Below are 14,407 nucleotides of genomic sequence, written 5' to 3'. Positions count from 1 at the left end.
CGTAGTGCTAAAACAACGTAAAGTCAAAATTTTATTTTATTTTTTTAATACTTTAGCTCCTATAATTACTTTCTTTTCCCAACCAAACCCATATTCTATCGAAAAGTTTAATTATGTTTAAGTCATAAATGTATCCCTTTTTGGTGCGTCGCGTTTTCTACTCTACTACGTAATGTTTAAAAAGTTGAAAAAAGAGAGTATTTGTTCCGATAAAGGATTTCGTCTGCTATTTCCAAGCGTATGTTATTACCTATTTGATTCATTTCGAATCGTGTAAAATTTAAAAAATTTGAGTTACGTATCTATAAGACGCTGAAACAATGTTTTAAATTAATATAAACTTTTAAAATGCTTTAAAACTTTAACGGTTTACGTTTTAATAACCCAAGGTTACTAATATTATCACGCCGCGGCTCGGACGCGCCTACTCTCATCGAAGATACGATAGATAATTGGTCGACGCATTTCTGTCAGTATTATCAGAGAGTGTAAAGTCGCTTCGCTACAGAGAGGCGCCTCTCTTTAAAAAATCTGTGGTACGATTTTATTCGCCGAGAATGTCCACAATTCCCGGGCGTGTGATGGCGCTAGTAGTATCTCCGGCGCGCGCTAGATTAGAGTTTGAGAAGACGCAAAAAAGGAAGAGTGTTTTAGGTATTTTTGCGAGTTTAATTTATTTTGAAATGTCTTGTTCGGCTTAAAATTGTAAATCGAATAAAAAGGTAACCACGCGTCTGTCTTTTTTTTCCAAGGGATAAAGACCGGTGAATACGCGTTTTAATTTAATAAGCCTATTCTAATGCATTAACATTTCTTAAAAAAGTTAAAACTTAATAGTTCTGCAGTGGCTGCAAAATGTAAACCGTGAACAGCTCCAAAATAAAACTACAGATTACTTACACTTTAACCTCGTATTTTGCGGTCTTCATTTCACCGACGATTGTTTTATGAATATCAAAACCAAAAACAGGCTTACACCATTAGCTACACCTACTATTTTTTTTGGAAAATTGCAATGAAACCACGGTTTTCCCTAGGTAAACTGAAGGCAAAAACATATCCCGCCATGGTCTCTTACTGCCTTATGTTCATTTATAATTAATTCAAATAGTAGCAAATGAAAATGCACCTGAAGATCATGTTACAACTACAATCTGGTGTAAGGTAAACGCAGCACTACAAATGCCAAATTATGCCCTCCAAAATCAATTCAACGAAGAAAATGATAATTTATATAAAATATTCACAATGATGAACACTAGCTTTAAATGAAATTTTTTTTTACAGTGGATAAAGTCAATTCCTATGAATTTAAACCCAGAACTATCTATTGAATTATATTCCATTTAAATATATTTGTACTGAACATAATTATAGCCATTCAACTAAACATTTTGACAATAATGAAAACCATAACATTGAAGCTAGGTTTCGTAGACTTCGGTCCATATGGAAGGTCAAAATAGTACGCAAATCAGGCCCTAGTATTCATGGTGAATGACATAAAACTGAAATTCAAACCACCAATTGGTTACTTCCTCACAAAAGATGTTTGTCACGAACAGACTTTGAAGATATTGCTTCATGATTGTGTAACTCACCTGAAACGTATTGGCCTTATTGACCAAGGAACAGGCAATCAAAATTTGTTCAAAAGTATGGGGATATCAGTGGAAAAGCCATTCATTGAAATTGATCCTCCACATCTCTTGAAAAGTGTGAGGAACAATTTCAAACGGTATCCCATAATAGTGGAAGGCAATCTAGTTTCTTGGGCAGTCCTACAACATTTTATCAAAACGTAAACATATCAAGTTACCAGCATTTTCTAACATGAAAGTCAGTTTAGCTGCCCAAATTTGCAGTCAAAGTGTTTCTAATTCAAATGGCCTGTTCACTGGGATTAGGAGAGTTAACAATTGAAAGCACATACACAGCCGAGTTCCTCTTACACATGAACGGCCTTTTTGATTGCTGCAATAGCAGGACATTAAACAATGAAACACACTGTAAGAGAGCAATGACTGATCAATCCATCCACATACCAATGCTGAAAGAAAAATTGGAAAGGTTTAATATATGGTAGCTTCAGAACTGTAGGTATAAAACCTTACCTTGTATTGAAGGGTGGAAACTATCAATTCAGTCTTTGCTACTCTTATGGAATGATATAAAGGATAATTTTGGTTTTAAGTTCCTAGTAACTGCAAGAATTAGTCAAGATGTTTAGAAAACTACTTAGGTTCCTTTCGCCAATAAGGAGACAATTGAGATCATCCAAATCCTCAACAATACCAGGCCGCGTACAGAGCTGCATCAGTCAATAGCCTCTTAAAACCATCAGATTCATATTGAATTGACAATTTGGATGACTTTATTTTAAACAGACTCGTTTAAAGTACCAGCTCCTGGACCATGATGAAGAATTGTCCAAATATGATAACCATTGGGTTTTGCAAGGTAAAGGACAATTCACTGACGAAGATTTAGAAATTTGCAAAGCCATTGAAAGTCTGAACCTTCTAAAAGAAAATGTTCTTAATTATATTTCAGAATATTTAATTCACCGCTGCTATGTTCTACCATGGTTTTGGTATATTTAATTAAGACTTGGCCAGCCCATAAAATATTCCACTTTAGATTCCACGAATTTCTTTTGATATATTAAAAAAGTACAGTTGATAATAAACTTACTTTTATATTTCCTACGAAATAAACTGTTTTACTTAAATACTTAAAATAATTCAACATCACAGCTGACTGAGCTGAATTCAACTTTAACCTACTGAGAGCAAAATTTATTTTTCTTTGATAAGCAATTTTACAGTGCCACCTTGTGTCCGGGAACTGCAAACACCGTCGTCTGCTTCTTCAACGCTCTCATGGGGAAAAAACGTACCACGAAATTTTAACATTACGGGGATAGAAAGAGGCGCCTCTCTGTAGCGAAGCGACTTTACACTCTCTGGTATTATCTCGGAAATAGGCAAACTCGAGCAAACTGCACGCAGAATAGAAACTGCGTTGGTAAATTATCGGTTCTCTACAGTTAACCCACAGTTTAGAAAACATTAATGGAAAATGTTACATCAGCACTTACGTAATAAAAAAACAAATAGACGAAACTAAACAAAATATTTCTCAAATATAAATACATTTTTTAATATTTTAATTATTATTATACCTATTACGTAAGAAGTGTCAGTCTAGGAGGTATAAATGAAGCTTAAGGCACTTTCTAATGGACCCGATTTCTACCGCGAAAGTTTACATATCATCAAAGTTCAACATATTTTACGTTTATTACTCCCCCTACCGATGTAAAATGTAATTATTACAATGGCTAGGGACATTTAGTTATTAATATATCATATTTTCTCAATTAAATAGTTTTAGAAAATCAATGTGACGTATTTCGGGTAGAATTATAATAATAATAATAATCAGCTAGGCTAATACCCAAGGCACCACCTTAGGCCTAAGTCATCAAGCGACTTTTGAAGCCTTTAATTCAGGTGGCCGGGTTACAATGCGTAGGAGGGTGGTGGCAAGCCCTGCATGCCACACGATCGAGCCAACAGCTCCCTACACTAACTATTACCGTTAGCCTCAACAAGTTTTTAGTATAATGAATCCGGTATTTTATTCACTAAATGAAAATAAAATAATTGAACGTTACAGTATCATATTTTGTTCAAAATAAAACGACGCTTTTGATGAAATATTATTGTTTTTTCCAAAAACATTTTTTTAATATCCCGCTGTAGGACGCGAAAGCATCGTAGAACGTAAAATTACTAACCTAACCTAACCTAACGTTAGTATGTTGGGATAAAAATACACTTTTAACTCGAAATATAATGTCTTTTAGTACCGCGTCCGCGGCGTACATAATAGGTAACAAAATATACTTTTAGTAAAGTCCAAACAACTATTCCCTTGAGCTGTTTAGCCACACATATCTTTTTTTCGTCAAAAGCGGCTGTTTATTTTGATCAAAAATAGATACTCCAACATCCAATACAAAATTGTTGGAATGTTGGTATTTAGTGATTCGAATGTCGAATATATTATGAGAGTTGTACCGTATTCCACACCCGAACTTTTGTTTCTGCCAGAACGCTTTTTGAAAAATTGGCGGGAACCTATAAGTTAATAGAGAATGAAATTAGCAATATAGGACGATGGAATACTTCTATCCTAAATATATCTTATATACTTCTGATATTACTAAGGAAAATTGTATCATTGTATTATTTCACTTTGCCTCAGATAAGGCGATGCGAATGAAACTTTAGCGACTGATATTTCGAAGGATACTAGACAAAATTTTCTTTCGCTATCAATGCACTCGCGAAGAACAGATTATGGAATTATAATTAACCTACAATTCTGATAACAGCTGCGCTTAGATACAAGATTAGATTATATCAGATAACTCGCCATATTTTATCATGTTTTCAACGCAAAGGGCAAATTTTTCAGCTATCGAAGTCTTTCGTCGTAAAAAAATCCATAGCTAGGCAGGCCTTTAATTTGGTTCAGCAGTCATTATTTTCTTTTGTAGTTATGGCAGATGCCGCTAATGTAAACGGACAAGCGAAGGAGCGGGATATTTTTGCTAATATCTCCGGCCGGTCATGTTCCAAAGAAACGGAAATACCTGTACAGGGCAAACGCTCAGGTAAGAGGTCTCTCTGAAATCTTAATGCGATTTTTTAAAAGCAAAGCAGGCTCGTAGCCATGAGGGGGCCAGTACGACCTGGTGTTCCACGTTTCAGAAGATATTTTTTGTTACTCTTTTAGGTGTCTGAAGTTTCAATTTCCGATTATTTTTATTTCCTTATTTTAAAAAGCATCGTTCCCTTAATCCTGACAAATATTATTTTGAAATATTTTGTTTGCATCGTGAGCAATTTTTATTACGCTAGTGTTGGAAATTGGAGGAATTTAGAGCATCTCGGGAGACGTTTCAGGAGGTCCTGCAAAGAGTTCCCAACAAATGATGGAACAAAATTATTTTTCCGAAGCTGGGTCCCCACGTGGATTCTGTGTTCAAGACGCGAAAGCATCTGGACCAGGGCGATGGAGACTAAGGGCCTTGCATTTTTGAAATTTAGTTAGAGCTTCCAGCAGGAGGTCCAGGACAAAGTTTATTCCCAGCCAGATGGAAGTGCGTCTTAGTCACTGGGAAAGCGTAAATAGAGAGCCTAGAGACAGCCCCAGAGCTGCTACCGACGTATCTTAGACTGCAAAGATAATAAGCCCCTGGGGTACACCAGAAGAATCAGGATACAATACAGATTCAGCTCTGGAACCAACTACGTGAAATTTTGGTACATAATGACAGGAGGCGTCTTACAAAAGAAAAGCACCGTGGACTCCATAGCTACGTAGTTTAGTAAGAAGAAGTTGGTGCGGAGACAGTGTTCAACGCCTCAAATCCAGAACGATAATGTTTACTTGAGAAGCACTCTCAAGCCCAGCACTCTGTAAATCAACAAGCAAGAGAAGTTGTGTATCCGTGCTATAGCCAAACCGAAACCCATACGGAGCCTGGGGGATAGCATTTTGAGTTTTCAGATGGGTGGTGACAGTGGACACTTTTTAGAGATTTTAAAATTCTCATCAGCAGCGGCGCGTTTAGGTAAATTGTGGCACTAGGCGCAGTTTGATTTTGGGGCACCTTTTTCCACAAGGCCATTTAAGCCAAGGGCGTATCCAGGATTGCATTTCGGGAATTTTCAGATAACGTATAGAGTAGCTTAGTATGGCCTGAAAATTTTATTTCATGTTGAAACAAGTGTTGTATGTAAATTAATAATTATTTATTTTTATAAATTTAATTTTGTTTAAAATATTTATTACGAAAAATAAAGCTACTTCCATGTAGCGCATTTAAACATTTCTAATGGATTTCGGTTTTTCGGCTAAAATGGGGCCCCTAGAAATCGGGGGCCCTAGGGCGCGCGCCTCGTGCGCCTGTGGGGAAAATCGCCACTGCTTATCAGGGTTGTCTTACGAACCAGCCTTTAGCAACGGCGTTAGGGTGGCACGTTTTCAGTCCCCGGGAAGCTCAGCGGTGGAAAGAAAATGTGAAATCAAATCCGTGACAGAAGCAGCTATGGATTTAGTACAGCGTTTCAGAATGGCCTGATGAGCCAAAATCTTTGTGGAATTGGTGCAATTTTAAGTCATAGTTTTTACTTCTCGCCCCTCCTAAGAAACGGCTTTCCCGCTCTACATTGATGACCTGGCTACGGCCCTGAAGCAAAGTATGTTCAATTTAATAGGATTCAATTGAATTTACGCTACACCTATTGAGCCGACCTAGTATGTATCACATAGATCGATTAAATTTCCATTCTTGCCGTGTCGATATATATTTAACTGTTGACATTAAAAGATAATTCACTGTGATCTTAGCCATATATATTTTATACGAAGAAAAATATTTTAGAGGTTGCACATACATATTGTTCTTTAAGATTAACAAAAGGCATGTTACAGAATTACCCCAAACATTTCAGGTGAAATCCCAAAATGGGTGAAAGGGTGTCTGTTGAGAAACGGTCCTGGGATGATGCGAGTGGGCGAGGACAAGTACAAGCACTGGTTTGACGGACTGGCCATTCTGCAGAACTTCGCCATCAAAGACGGAGAAGTCACCTATCGCAGCAAGTTCATCCGTAGCGAAAGTTACAAAAAGAACACGAGTGCCAACCGAATCGTAGTGTCTGAATTCGGAACTGCCGCCTTTCCCGACCCCTGCGCCACCATATTCGACAGGTAATTAGCTCGGCGAATGGTTGATTAGATAATGTGAGCCCCCGAGAATATGCAACCAAAATTCTAACGTCACTGTTACTTACTTTTTACATGTCTAACGTACTAAAGTCACGATAAATTTAAAAATTTTTAGTGGCGCGTACGAAAACTATATCAAAAATATATTTATACTTATGAAGAATGACTAAGACCACACCGGCAGACCGTGAACAACGTTAGAAATCCTCTCAGCAAAGTAATTCTCCCTATACTAATAAATTTCAGTCCTTTGCTGTAAAAGCAGCCCAAATTATTACAATTAGTTCCAAAAACTAGTCGCTATAATTAAGTAATTGATTTTAATTACAACTTATGAACCAAAATATTATTTTCGTTCCAGATTTAAATCTATGTTCAGTAGAGAAATGACGGATAACACGAACATAAACGTTCTGAAAATCGGAGACCAATTCTACGCCGCGACTGAAACTAATTTGATCCGCCGAGTTGACGTTGAGACATTAGACACGAAAGAACAAGTACTCTACATTCAGTGGGTCGTAACATATGGACTGTAGAATCATGTCCTAACTTCTTTCGCAGGAAAATCTGTCTAATTATCTGGCTGTGAACACCGCAACTGCGCATGCGCATTACGAGAATGACGGCACCGTGTACAATCTGGGGAATTCGTTCAGCAAATGGCCGTCTTACAATTTCATCAAATTTCCTCCCTCACGTGGTATATTGACATTATATTTTTTCACTTTCAAATAGTTTAGTGTAGTTTTTTAAATTAATCAAATGATATTGTTCAAGTTTAACCTACAAATATAAAATTATTAACGATTGAACAGCATTGATAAAGTCGATAATGTTTGATCAGAATGGATAAAAAATTGGTTAATTAAATCAGTAACTTTTGATCGAAAAAAACTTGTGATGTTAAATCATTGATTGAAATCGATAACAGCGTTTAAATGATGAAAATCGTAATATTTGTATAAACATCAATAAAATAGTTAACGTTTGCTCAGCGTCGATAAGGTAGTTAGCATTCGATCTTCATCGGCAGAGATAAAATCGATGAAACCTGTAACGTTTGATCAATGATGGAGATCGATAAAAGCGTGTACATTTGATAAGGTTCGATCAGTATCGAATACCGAGAAAATCTGTTAATTTGGGGATAACATGGCTCTTACAGATAACGACGAAAAGAACAAGTCTTTGGAAGAGGCCAGCATCGTGTGCAAGATCCCTTCTGGGCGCATGTTGTATCCCAGCTACTACCACAGCTTCGGCGCCTCGGAGAACTACCTGATCTTCGCCGAACAACCGCTGCTGATCAACATCCCGCGCTTACTTTGGAATACAATGAAAGGCGGAACTTTATCAGGCTGCCTCCAATGGCAGCTAAATGAATTAGTAAGACTTTCCATATATCTCTAATAAAGTTGCATAACTGTATCAATTGGTTTATGTTACCATATATCTATTATTTTACATCCATATTAGTTAGTTGAAATATTAGCAGCTTTGGAAGACATTTATTATAAGCTACCGCAATTAGTCGTACTATAATTACAAAATACCAGGGCTGAGAATATAGCAGATTGTAAAGTGTTCTAGGGCGAAAATGTATTACGAACAAGAACATATACAGGTGTACAGAAGAAAAACCACGCGGAGAATATCATCATGTGAAACAGATGTGGCTACGTACTCTCTGCTAACCTGAATTCAATCTTTTCAACATTCCATATTGTCTACAATACCTTGTTCTATTTGAAGGTGAAGTTTCACGTCGTCGACAAGAAAAGTGGAAAGCCGCTTCCGTTGAAGTACACGGCAAATCCATTTATGATTTTCCACCACGCCAACGCCTACGAGCAAGACGGACACCTGGTGGTCGATCTGTGCGCCTACGAAGATGGAGAGATGTTCAAGTCTCTCTACATCGAACATCTAAATTCTAACGATTTGTCGGTATGGCAAAAGACCTACGGGCAAGCTAGAAGATACGTCTTGCCTATTATCACAACGACCGGGGATATTTCCGTAAGATATATTCCAGATTTTTACGTTACGGGCGCTTTGGTGATCTGTGGCGAAGTTTGTAACTACACGAGTGGGAAAGACTTAAATTGGTAACAGTAGAATACGTTTGGGTGAAGCTGGGTACCAATCGATATTTTAGAGTCAAGTCACAAATTTTTTTTTGGCTTAAATACTATACGATGTGTGGCGAAAGAGTTACAACTTTATAATTTACTTTAGAAAATTAACAGTAACGTTTTTGATACGCCAGACAGTTCCAGAAGAAAAGAACCTCGTGACGTTGGCGGGCACGTCAGCAGTCGCGTACAAACAAAAGGATGGCTCCATCTTATGCCACGCTGACCTCCTCTCGGAAGGTACGCTCAGCTATTTGTCTAACAAAAGAGACGATAGATTAAAAGTTTCTTCTGACATTTATAGGTCTGGACACTATTGAAATGCCTCAAGTGAATTACGACACGTACAACGGGAAGAACTACAGATATCTCTACGGTATTGGGAAGAAAACTGGAGAATTTGAATCATGCTTGGTACGTATAGCCAGAATTTTCTAATAAAAATTCTTCGGGAAAGTATCGAACTAAATCTGGGGTGGTCAAGTTTCAAATTCTAAAGGTCGCCTTTTTGAAGGTCGAGATCACCACGTTTTAGTAGTCTTTTATTACATGATCTAAGTATATTTTCGAACTAAAATTTTGAGTTCGCCATTTTCAAGGTCAAGATCACCATTTTCCAAAGAAATGTAAAAAATACTAAAGTCGAAATCATTCTTACCAGAAATTTAGTCCACTAGTATCAACATCAGCTAACTCGACTTAATTGAATTTGCATTTTTAACGTTATAACGACCATTTCGATCTTGGTTCATACCAAGAATGTATTTATTTATATTTAGAGATAATGACTCTGTTGGATGGTACATCATGGACGAATTTAGCTCCTCGGCATGGGAGGGGGGGGGATTCAGAGCCGTATTTCAATAGTGTCGGAAGCACGGAGATATCGCGCTGATTTGATTTCAAATTTGGCGGAAGGAACTTACTAATCGAGCAGCGGGAAGTTAAAAGCAACGCTTAAAAATCGTCTCAACACAGTCATCCAATCCACATGGATAAATAAATACTTTCTTTGTTAGTTTCAAAGCTAACTATTTTTACCGTAAAAAGCATTGCGTAATAATATTTCTTAATAATAAACTATTTTTTACTCAAATTTCATTTCAAAAGTGGACATCAAACAACCGCCGACAACTACGGCCATTTACTGATATAGTTAATGCAATTTTTGGATGTTTGCTAATACTAATAGGCGGTTAAATAAACCCCTCTCTGACTGTCTTTCCCCCCTGTTGAAAAATGCTGCCAGATCTATGCATAGAAAATTATTAGCTTTGGCAATATAAAAAGAAACCATAGACAAACCGGTTATATGTCCAGTCGCGGCAGCACAAACTCTATAATCGGCTATGAAATATCTTTTATTTAAAGGACTATTGGCGACCATTTTAGTAATCTGGGGTAACGTTTATTTCAAGAAAGGTACGGCCTATTTCTGAAGCGATTTATCTAGTAATTGCCTTAAACGGGTGTGACATGTTTTTAATCAGGGTGGCTTACACATTTAGATTATCCCCCCACCCTCGCCGAAGGGAATTTGTTTTTTCACATTCAGGTTGCGTTAATTGATCGTCATAAGTATATCATATTTTTTATTAAATTGTAAATAAACTAACTCAGTGTTTCATTTTAGGCAAAAATAAATGTGACCGATAAAACTTTCGTTTCGTGGTCTGAAAGTGGGAAAAGCCCCACAGAACCCATTTTCGTTCCAGGGCCTAATTCGCAAGATGAGGATGATGGTAAATATAAACCCAAGATCTCTTCGTGCAGAGGTCAACGCCGTCCCTTTTTCTCTGCCTTTTAAAATAGTGCAACCCGTTCTTCACAAGCGTAGTCTGCTTCTGTTGACGATAAGTGAAGTACATCAAGGAGAAAAAATATTTTCTTATTGCGTCATCTAATGACCACTAGCGAAACCAGTATGATTTTTAGCACGAAAATTAAAGTTGATTAAAAAAAGGCTACACTATAGTGTAGCATATGGATATTGTTTTTCCGGCATGAAACAAATACAAAAGTATTGCACAAATAAATCAGAAGTGTGCTGACCTCTCCATAAAAAGATCCTGAAAACCAGGATGGCGTTCCGCCTAAGCCTTCTTGATAAAACGGTTCTTTCTCTGTTTAGGTGTAATACTGTCTTCGTTGTTGCACCTCGAAGACGAAACCAAGGTGACCTTACTGGTCCTCGATGCCAAGAATATGAAGGAACTCGCTAGGGTTGAATTCGTCACCAATTCAGCGGTTACCAATTCTTTCCACGGGCCTTACGTTCCATTATAAGTTTATCGTTGTGAAGTTGAAATGAGGAGGCACAGTTGTACTGAAAATATTGTAACCGATTTCGTATGGAACAATATGCAACTCAAAGACTATATCTTGAAAATAAAATTGTAAACATAAATGCTATTTTTTTTTAATGTTTCCAAAACGTGAACAATTAGGAATTGTGAAAATATTGGAACCTGATTTTATATGAAACAAAATGTAACAAATAAAATATCATTAAACCTAAAAGATTTTAATTATTAGAAAATGATTTAAAATCTTTTACCATAATACGTTGTGGCACAATTGCCAAGAGAATATTCCAACAAAACGATTTAAAATAGGTACACATGCATGTTTTTTAACGAAATGTTTTGTTTAATGTTCGAACTAAGCATAGTGCAGACACCTTTCGATTAAATTATAATTATTTTTAGAACAGTTTCAATCGAAAAGAATTCAAAGTAGAAAAGAACGGCTTCTCGAAAGGATTGCATGTCTGAATTTTTATAATCAAGCAGGATACACGACGACGAAGTAGTAACCATGAACCACTGCCTTCTATAATACTATAGAAGGCAGTGCATGAACTGCGGTCCTATGAACTTCCTAGTTCTTACCATTGTCTTAGTACTATCCAATACCTTTCTTCGTGTACCCTGGGTTATCGATAAAATAGCAAGAACATACCTTATACGTTTACTAAAAGGCATACCGGCATAACAGCTAGTCAAGTTAAGTCCGAACGTAAATTAAGTAACCAACGTACAAATTTTGTTTCCATTTAATTTTAACAACATATTTCCAATGTTTTAGTGTTTAGGATTATTTATATTGATAAAATTAAATTTAACGGGATTTTTTAAAAAAAGGTACTTTTGTTTTTGGTGTGTTTTTTGTTTTTTTTTTTGTCAAGGAATACAGTAATGCAAAAAGTTTTAACCGCAATTTATTATTTAGAAAGATATGATCAAGAATGTATTTATTTATACTCAGGGAGAATGAATATGTCGAGATTATTTTTAGCGTTTCTCCAATTCCACCCGTTGGGCCCCCCGGTATGCTCCCCCGCTTTAATAAAATCAAATAATACTGCAATCTCATTGGTTCTTAAAAATTACGTTTTTCGACGCGATTAACGCTGCTGCGAGGACGCAAAAAATAAGACCGCCTCCTTTTTTCCTCCCCCCCCCCTTAGCGTGACGGGGTTAGGGGCTCAACGTGTCCGTCGATAGTCTCGACATATTCATTCTCCCTGAGTATAAATAAATACATTCTTGATATGATCAATGTAAAATTGTTACTTGCCAGCAATTTTTACAACGGAAAATACGACATATTTCGAGATTTTTGTACGTGTTGGATAAGGTAGGACTGATGACGAAATATATTTCACGGCAAGATATTACTAAATTTGATATATGAGAAATTGAGTAAAAGAGAACCAGAAGAGCGCACAACAACAGTGAAATTTTGACTAGGTAAAGTAACCGAAATCGAAAGTAATACATAATTTATCTGTCTAAAGCAAAACTACAACCGATAAGCAAGTTTCAAACTAAAAGTAAAACTGGATTCGTAAACGAAGTATTGGCGCCTCACGGCACCGCGCACTCACTTCGCTCGAGCGCTAGGGGCGCGCGGCGCCACCCCAGCCCCATTATTGCTAATCAAGCTGTACCATCTATAACGCGACTTAGAGGACAGTACCTAGTATAGTCTCTTGTGGTGCGAATTAAACAAGAGAGAGCGACTGAGAGATGAATCGATCCCACATGAAGGAGTTTTCCCTCCTCCTGGGTGCAAATACTAACCCCACCTACGGACATCGTATCCAGTGAAATCGTACTTAGTATCTAGCGAATTGAATTCTCCCAGGATAAAATATTTTCTCCTGACTCTCCGTAAAAAAAAAAACACATTTTCGGTTTGCACACTTTTAAAAATTTAATTCGTCATCAAAAATCTCAAAATATGTCGTATTTTCCGAGGTAAAAATTGCTGGAAAGTAACAATTTTATATTTATCATATCCTTCTAAATAATAAATTGCGGTTAAAACTTTTGCATTATTGTAATCCTTGACAAAAAATAAACCAAAAACAATTAACAAAAAAAAACAAAAGTACCTATTGTTAAAAATAGCCAATTGGGGAGACTAAAAAGGTATGTACCCGAGGTGTTATCCACCGATTTTGTTCAAACTTGGGTATCATGTACCCCTCAAAGGGCCTCAATGTAACCTGGAAGGGAAACGTTACACTGGACTTTCGTTTTGCCAAAAGTGTTTTTGACAACACGAAATGAAATTATTATTATTATTATTATTATTATTTTTATTATTTATTATCTTTGATCACAATGAAGAGTAACAATTGAAAAGGCCCCCTCTTCCTAAAATACGTCACAAATACTTAATTATAAACCACCATTAAATTCGTATAATTCTTTCAAAATTGAGTGTTTTTTTTTGTTTAACCCCTAAAAAACTAAACATACGACAGCATATAAGAAAAACTAGCACCAAATTTAAATTGTAAATTAAAATAATTATAAATTTAAATTCCGGTGAAAAACTATGATGTGCTACTTATGTTTTGAGCACCCGTTTGGGAAATATGGGGAAAATTGGCCCCTTTTTCCGAAGAACGTACTAAAGAAATTCTTAAGAAATGTTTAAAATAAATTCTTTAGAAACATTATAGAATATGTTTTTCTAAAAACATATATTCTAAAGAATACCATAAAATTATCTTATCATTTCCCAAAGAATTCCCTAAACATTTCCCAAAGCATTTTAAACAGAAATTTATGATAATCAATAATGATTATAACTTTGGATATTTTATGCGGAATGTTAAAATATTTGACAATCTATTTCGTTTTGACATTTTTTAATTATGTTATTTTAGATTAAATTTAAAATATTAAAACTCAATCAACTGCTATTTGATTTTAATATTAAATGTTTTTTTAGTTAATTTTTAAATTGTTGTTAAATATTTAAACCCAATAAAATATTTTATTATTTATATAACAAGATCTGGTTTTTTTCTGTCTCAAAACATTTATTATTGGGCCCTTGTCCTTCAAAAAATAGTAATACAATCAAACCTAAATTCTTCCAAAACCTCCCTTTATTTATGCCAAGAGTTCTTAAGACTACTATTCCAAGTAAATCCAAATTTTTCT

General features: G+C 36.0%; 1 protein-coding gene and 1 long non-coding RNA gene across 4 annotated transcripts; one reads left to right on the top strand and one right to left on the bottom strand.

Annotated features, from left to right (window-relative positions):
- The first annotated feature begins 220 nt into the window (after positions 1-220).
- On the top strand, positions 221-11,352 carry LOC149921120 (beta,beta-carotene 15,15'-dioxygenase-like). The gene is made up of 11 exons (XM_090163009.1): positions 221-238; positions 4,568-4,684; positions 6,531-6,789; positions 7,169-7,307; positions 7,372-7,510; positions 7,976-8,196; positions 8,563-8,829; positions 9,080-9,185; positions 9,250-9,359; positions 10,579-10,687; positions 11,077-11,352. Exons 2-11 carry the CDS (start codon positions 4,570-4,572, stop codon positions 11,229-11,231), a joined length of 1,620 nt encoding a protein of 539 aa, XP_090019135.1. The 5' UTR covers positions 221-238; positions 4,568-4,569; the 3' UTR covers positions 11,232-11,352.
- LOC149921121 (uncharacterized) lies at positions 1,667-2,506 on the bottom strand. Of its 3 annotated transcripts, XR_016477403.1 has the most exons (5): positions 2,403-2,506; positions 2,236-2,330; positions 2,115-2,155; positions 1,820-2,050; positions 1,667-1,781 (listed from the first exon to the last, which is right to left on the bottom strand). It is a non-coding gene; the product is annotated as an uncharacterized LOC149921121 (long non-coding RNA). The 3 variants fall into 3 exon arrangements; XR_016477404.1 differs by having other exon boundaries at positions 1,820-1,974; positions 2,110-2,155; positions 2,236-2,506; XR_016477402.1 differs by having other exon boundaries at positions 2,236-2,506.
- Positions 11,353-14,407: the final 3,055 nt, after the last annotated feature.

This window comes from Leiobunum rupestre, chromosome 11 (assembly GCF_980474605.1).
Source record: "Leiobunum rupestre chromosome 11, qqLeiRupe1.1.hap1, whole genome shotgun sequence".
Taxonomy (NCBI): Eukaryota; Metazoa; Arthropoda; class Arachnida; order Opiliones; family Sclerosomatidae; genus Leiobunum; species Leiobunum rupestre.
The sequence above is the reverse complement of the archived record's forward strand: the minus strand, read 5'-3'. Positions and strand labels throughout refer to the sequence as shown.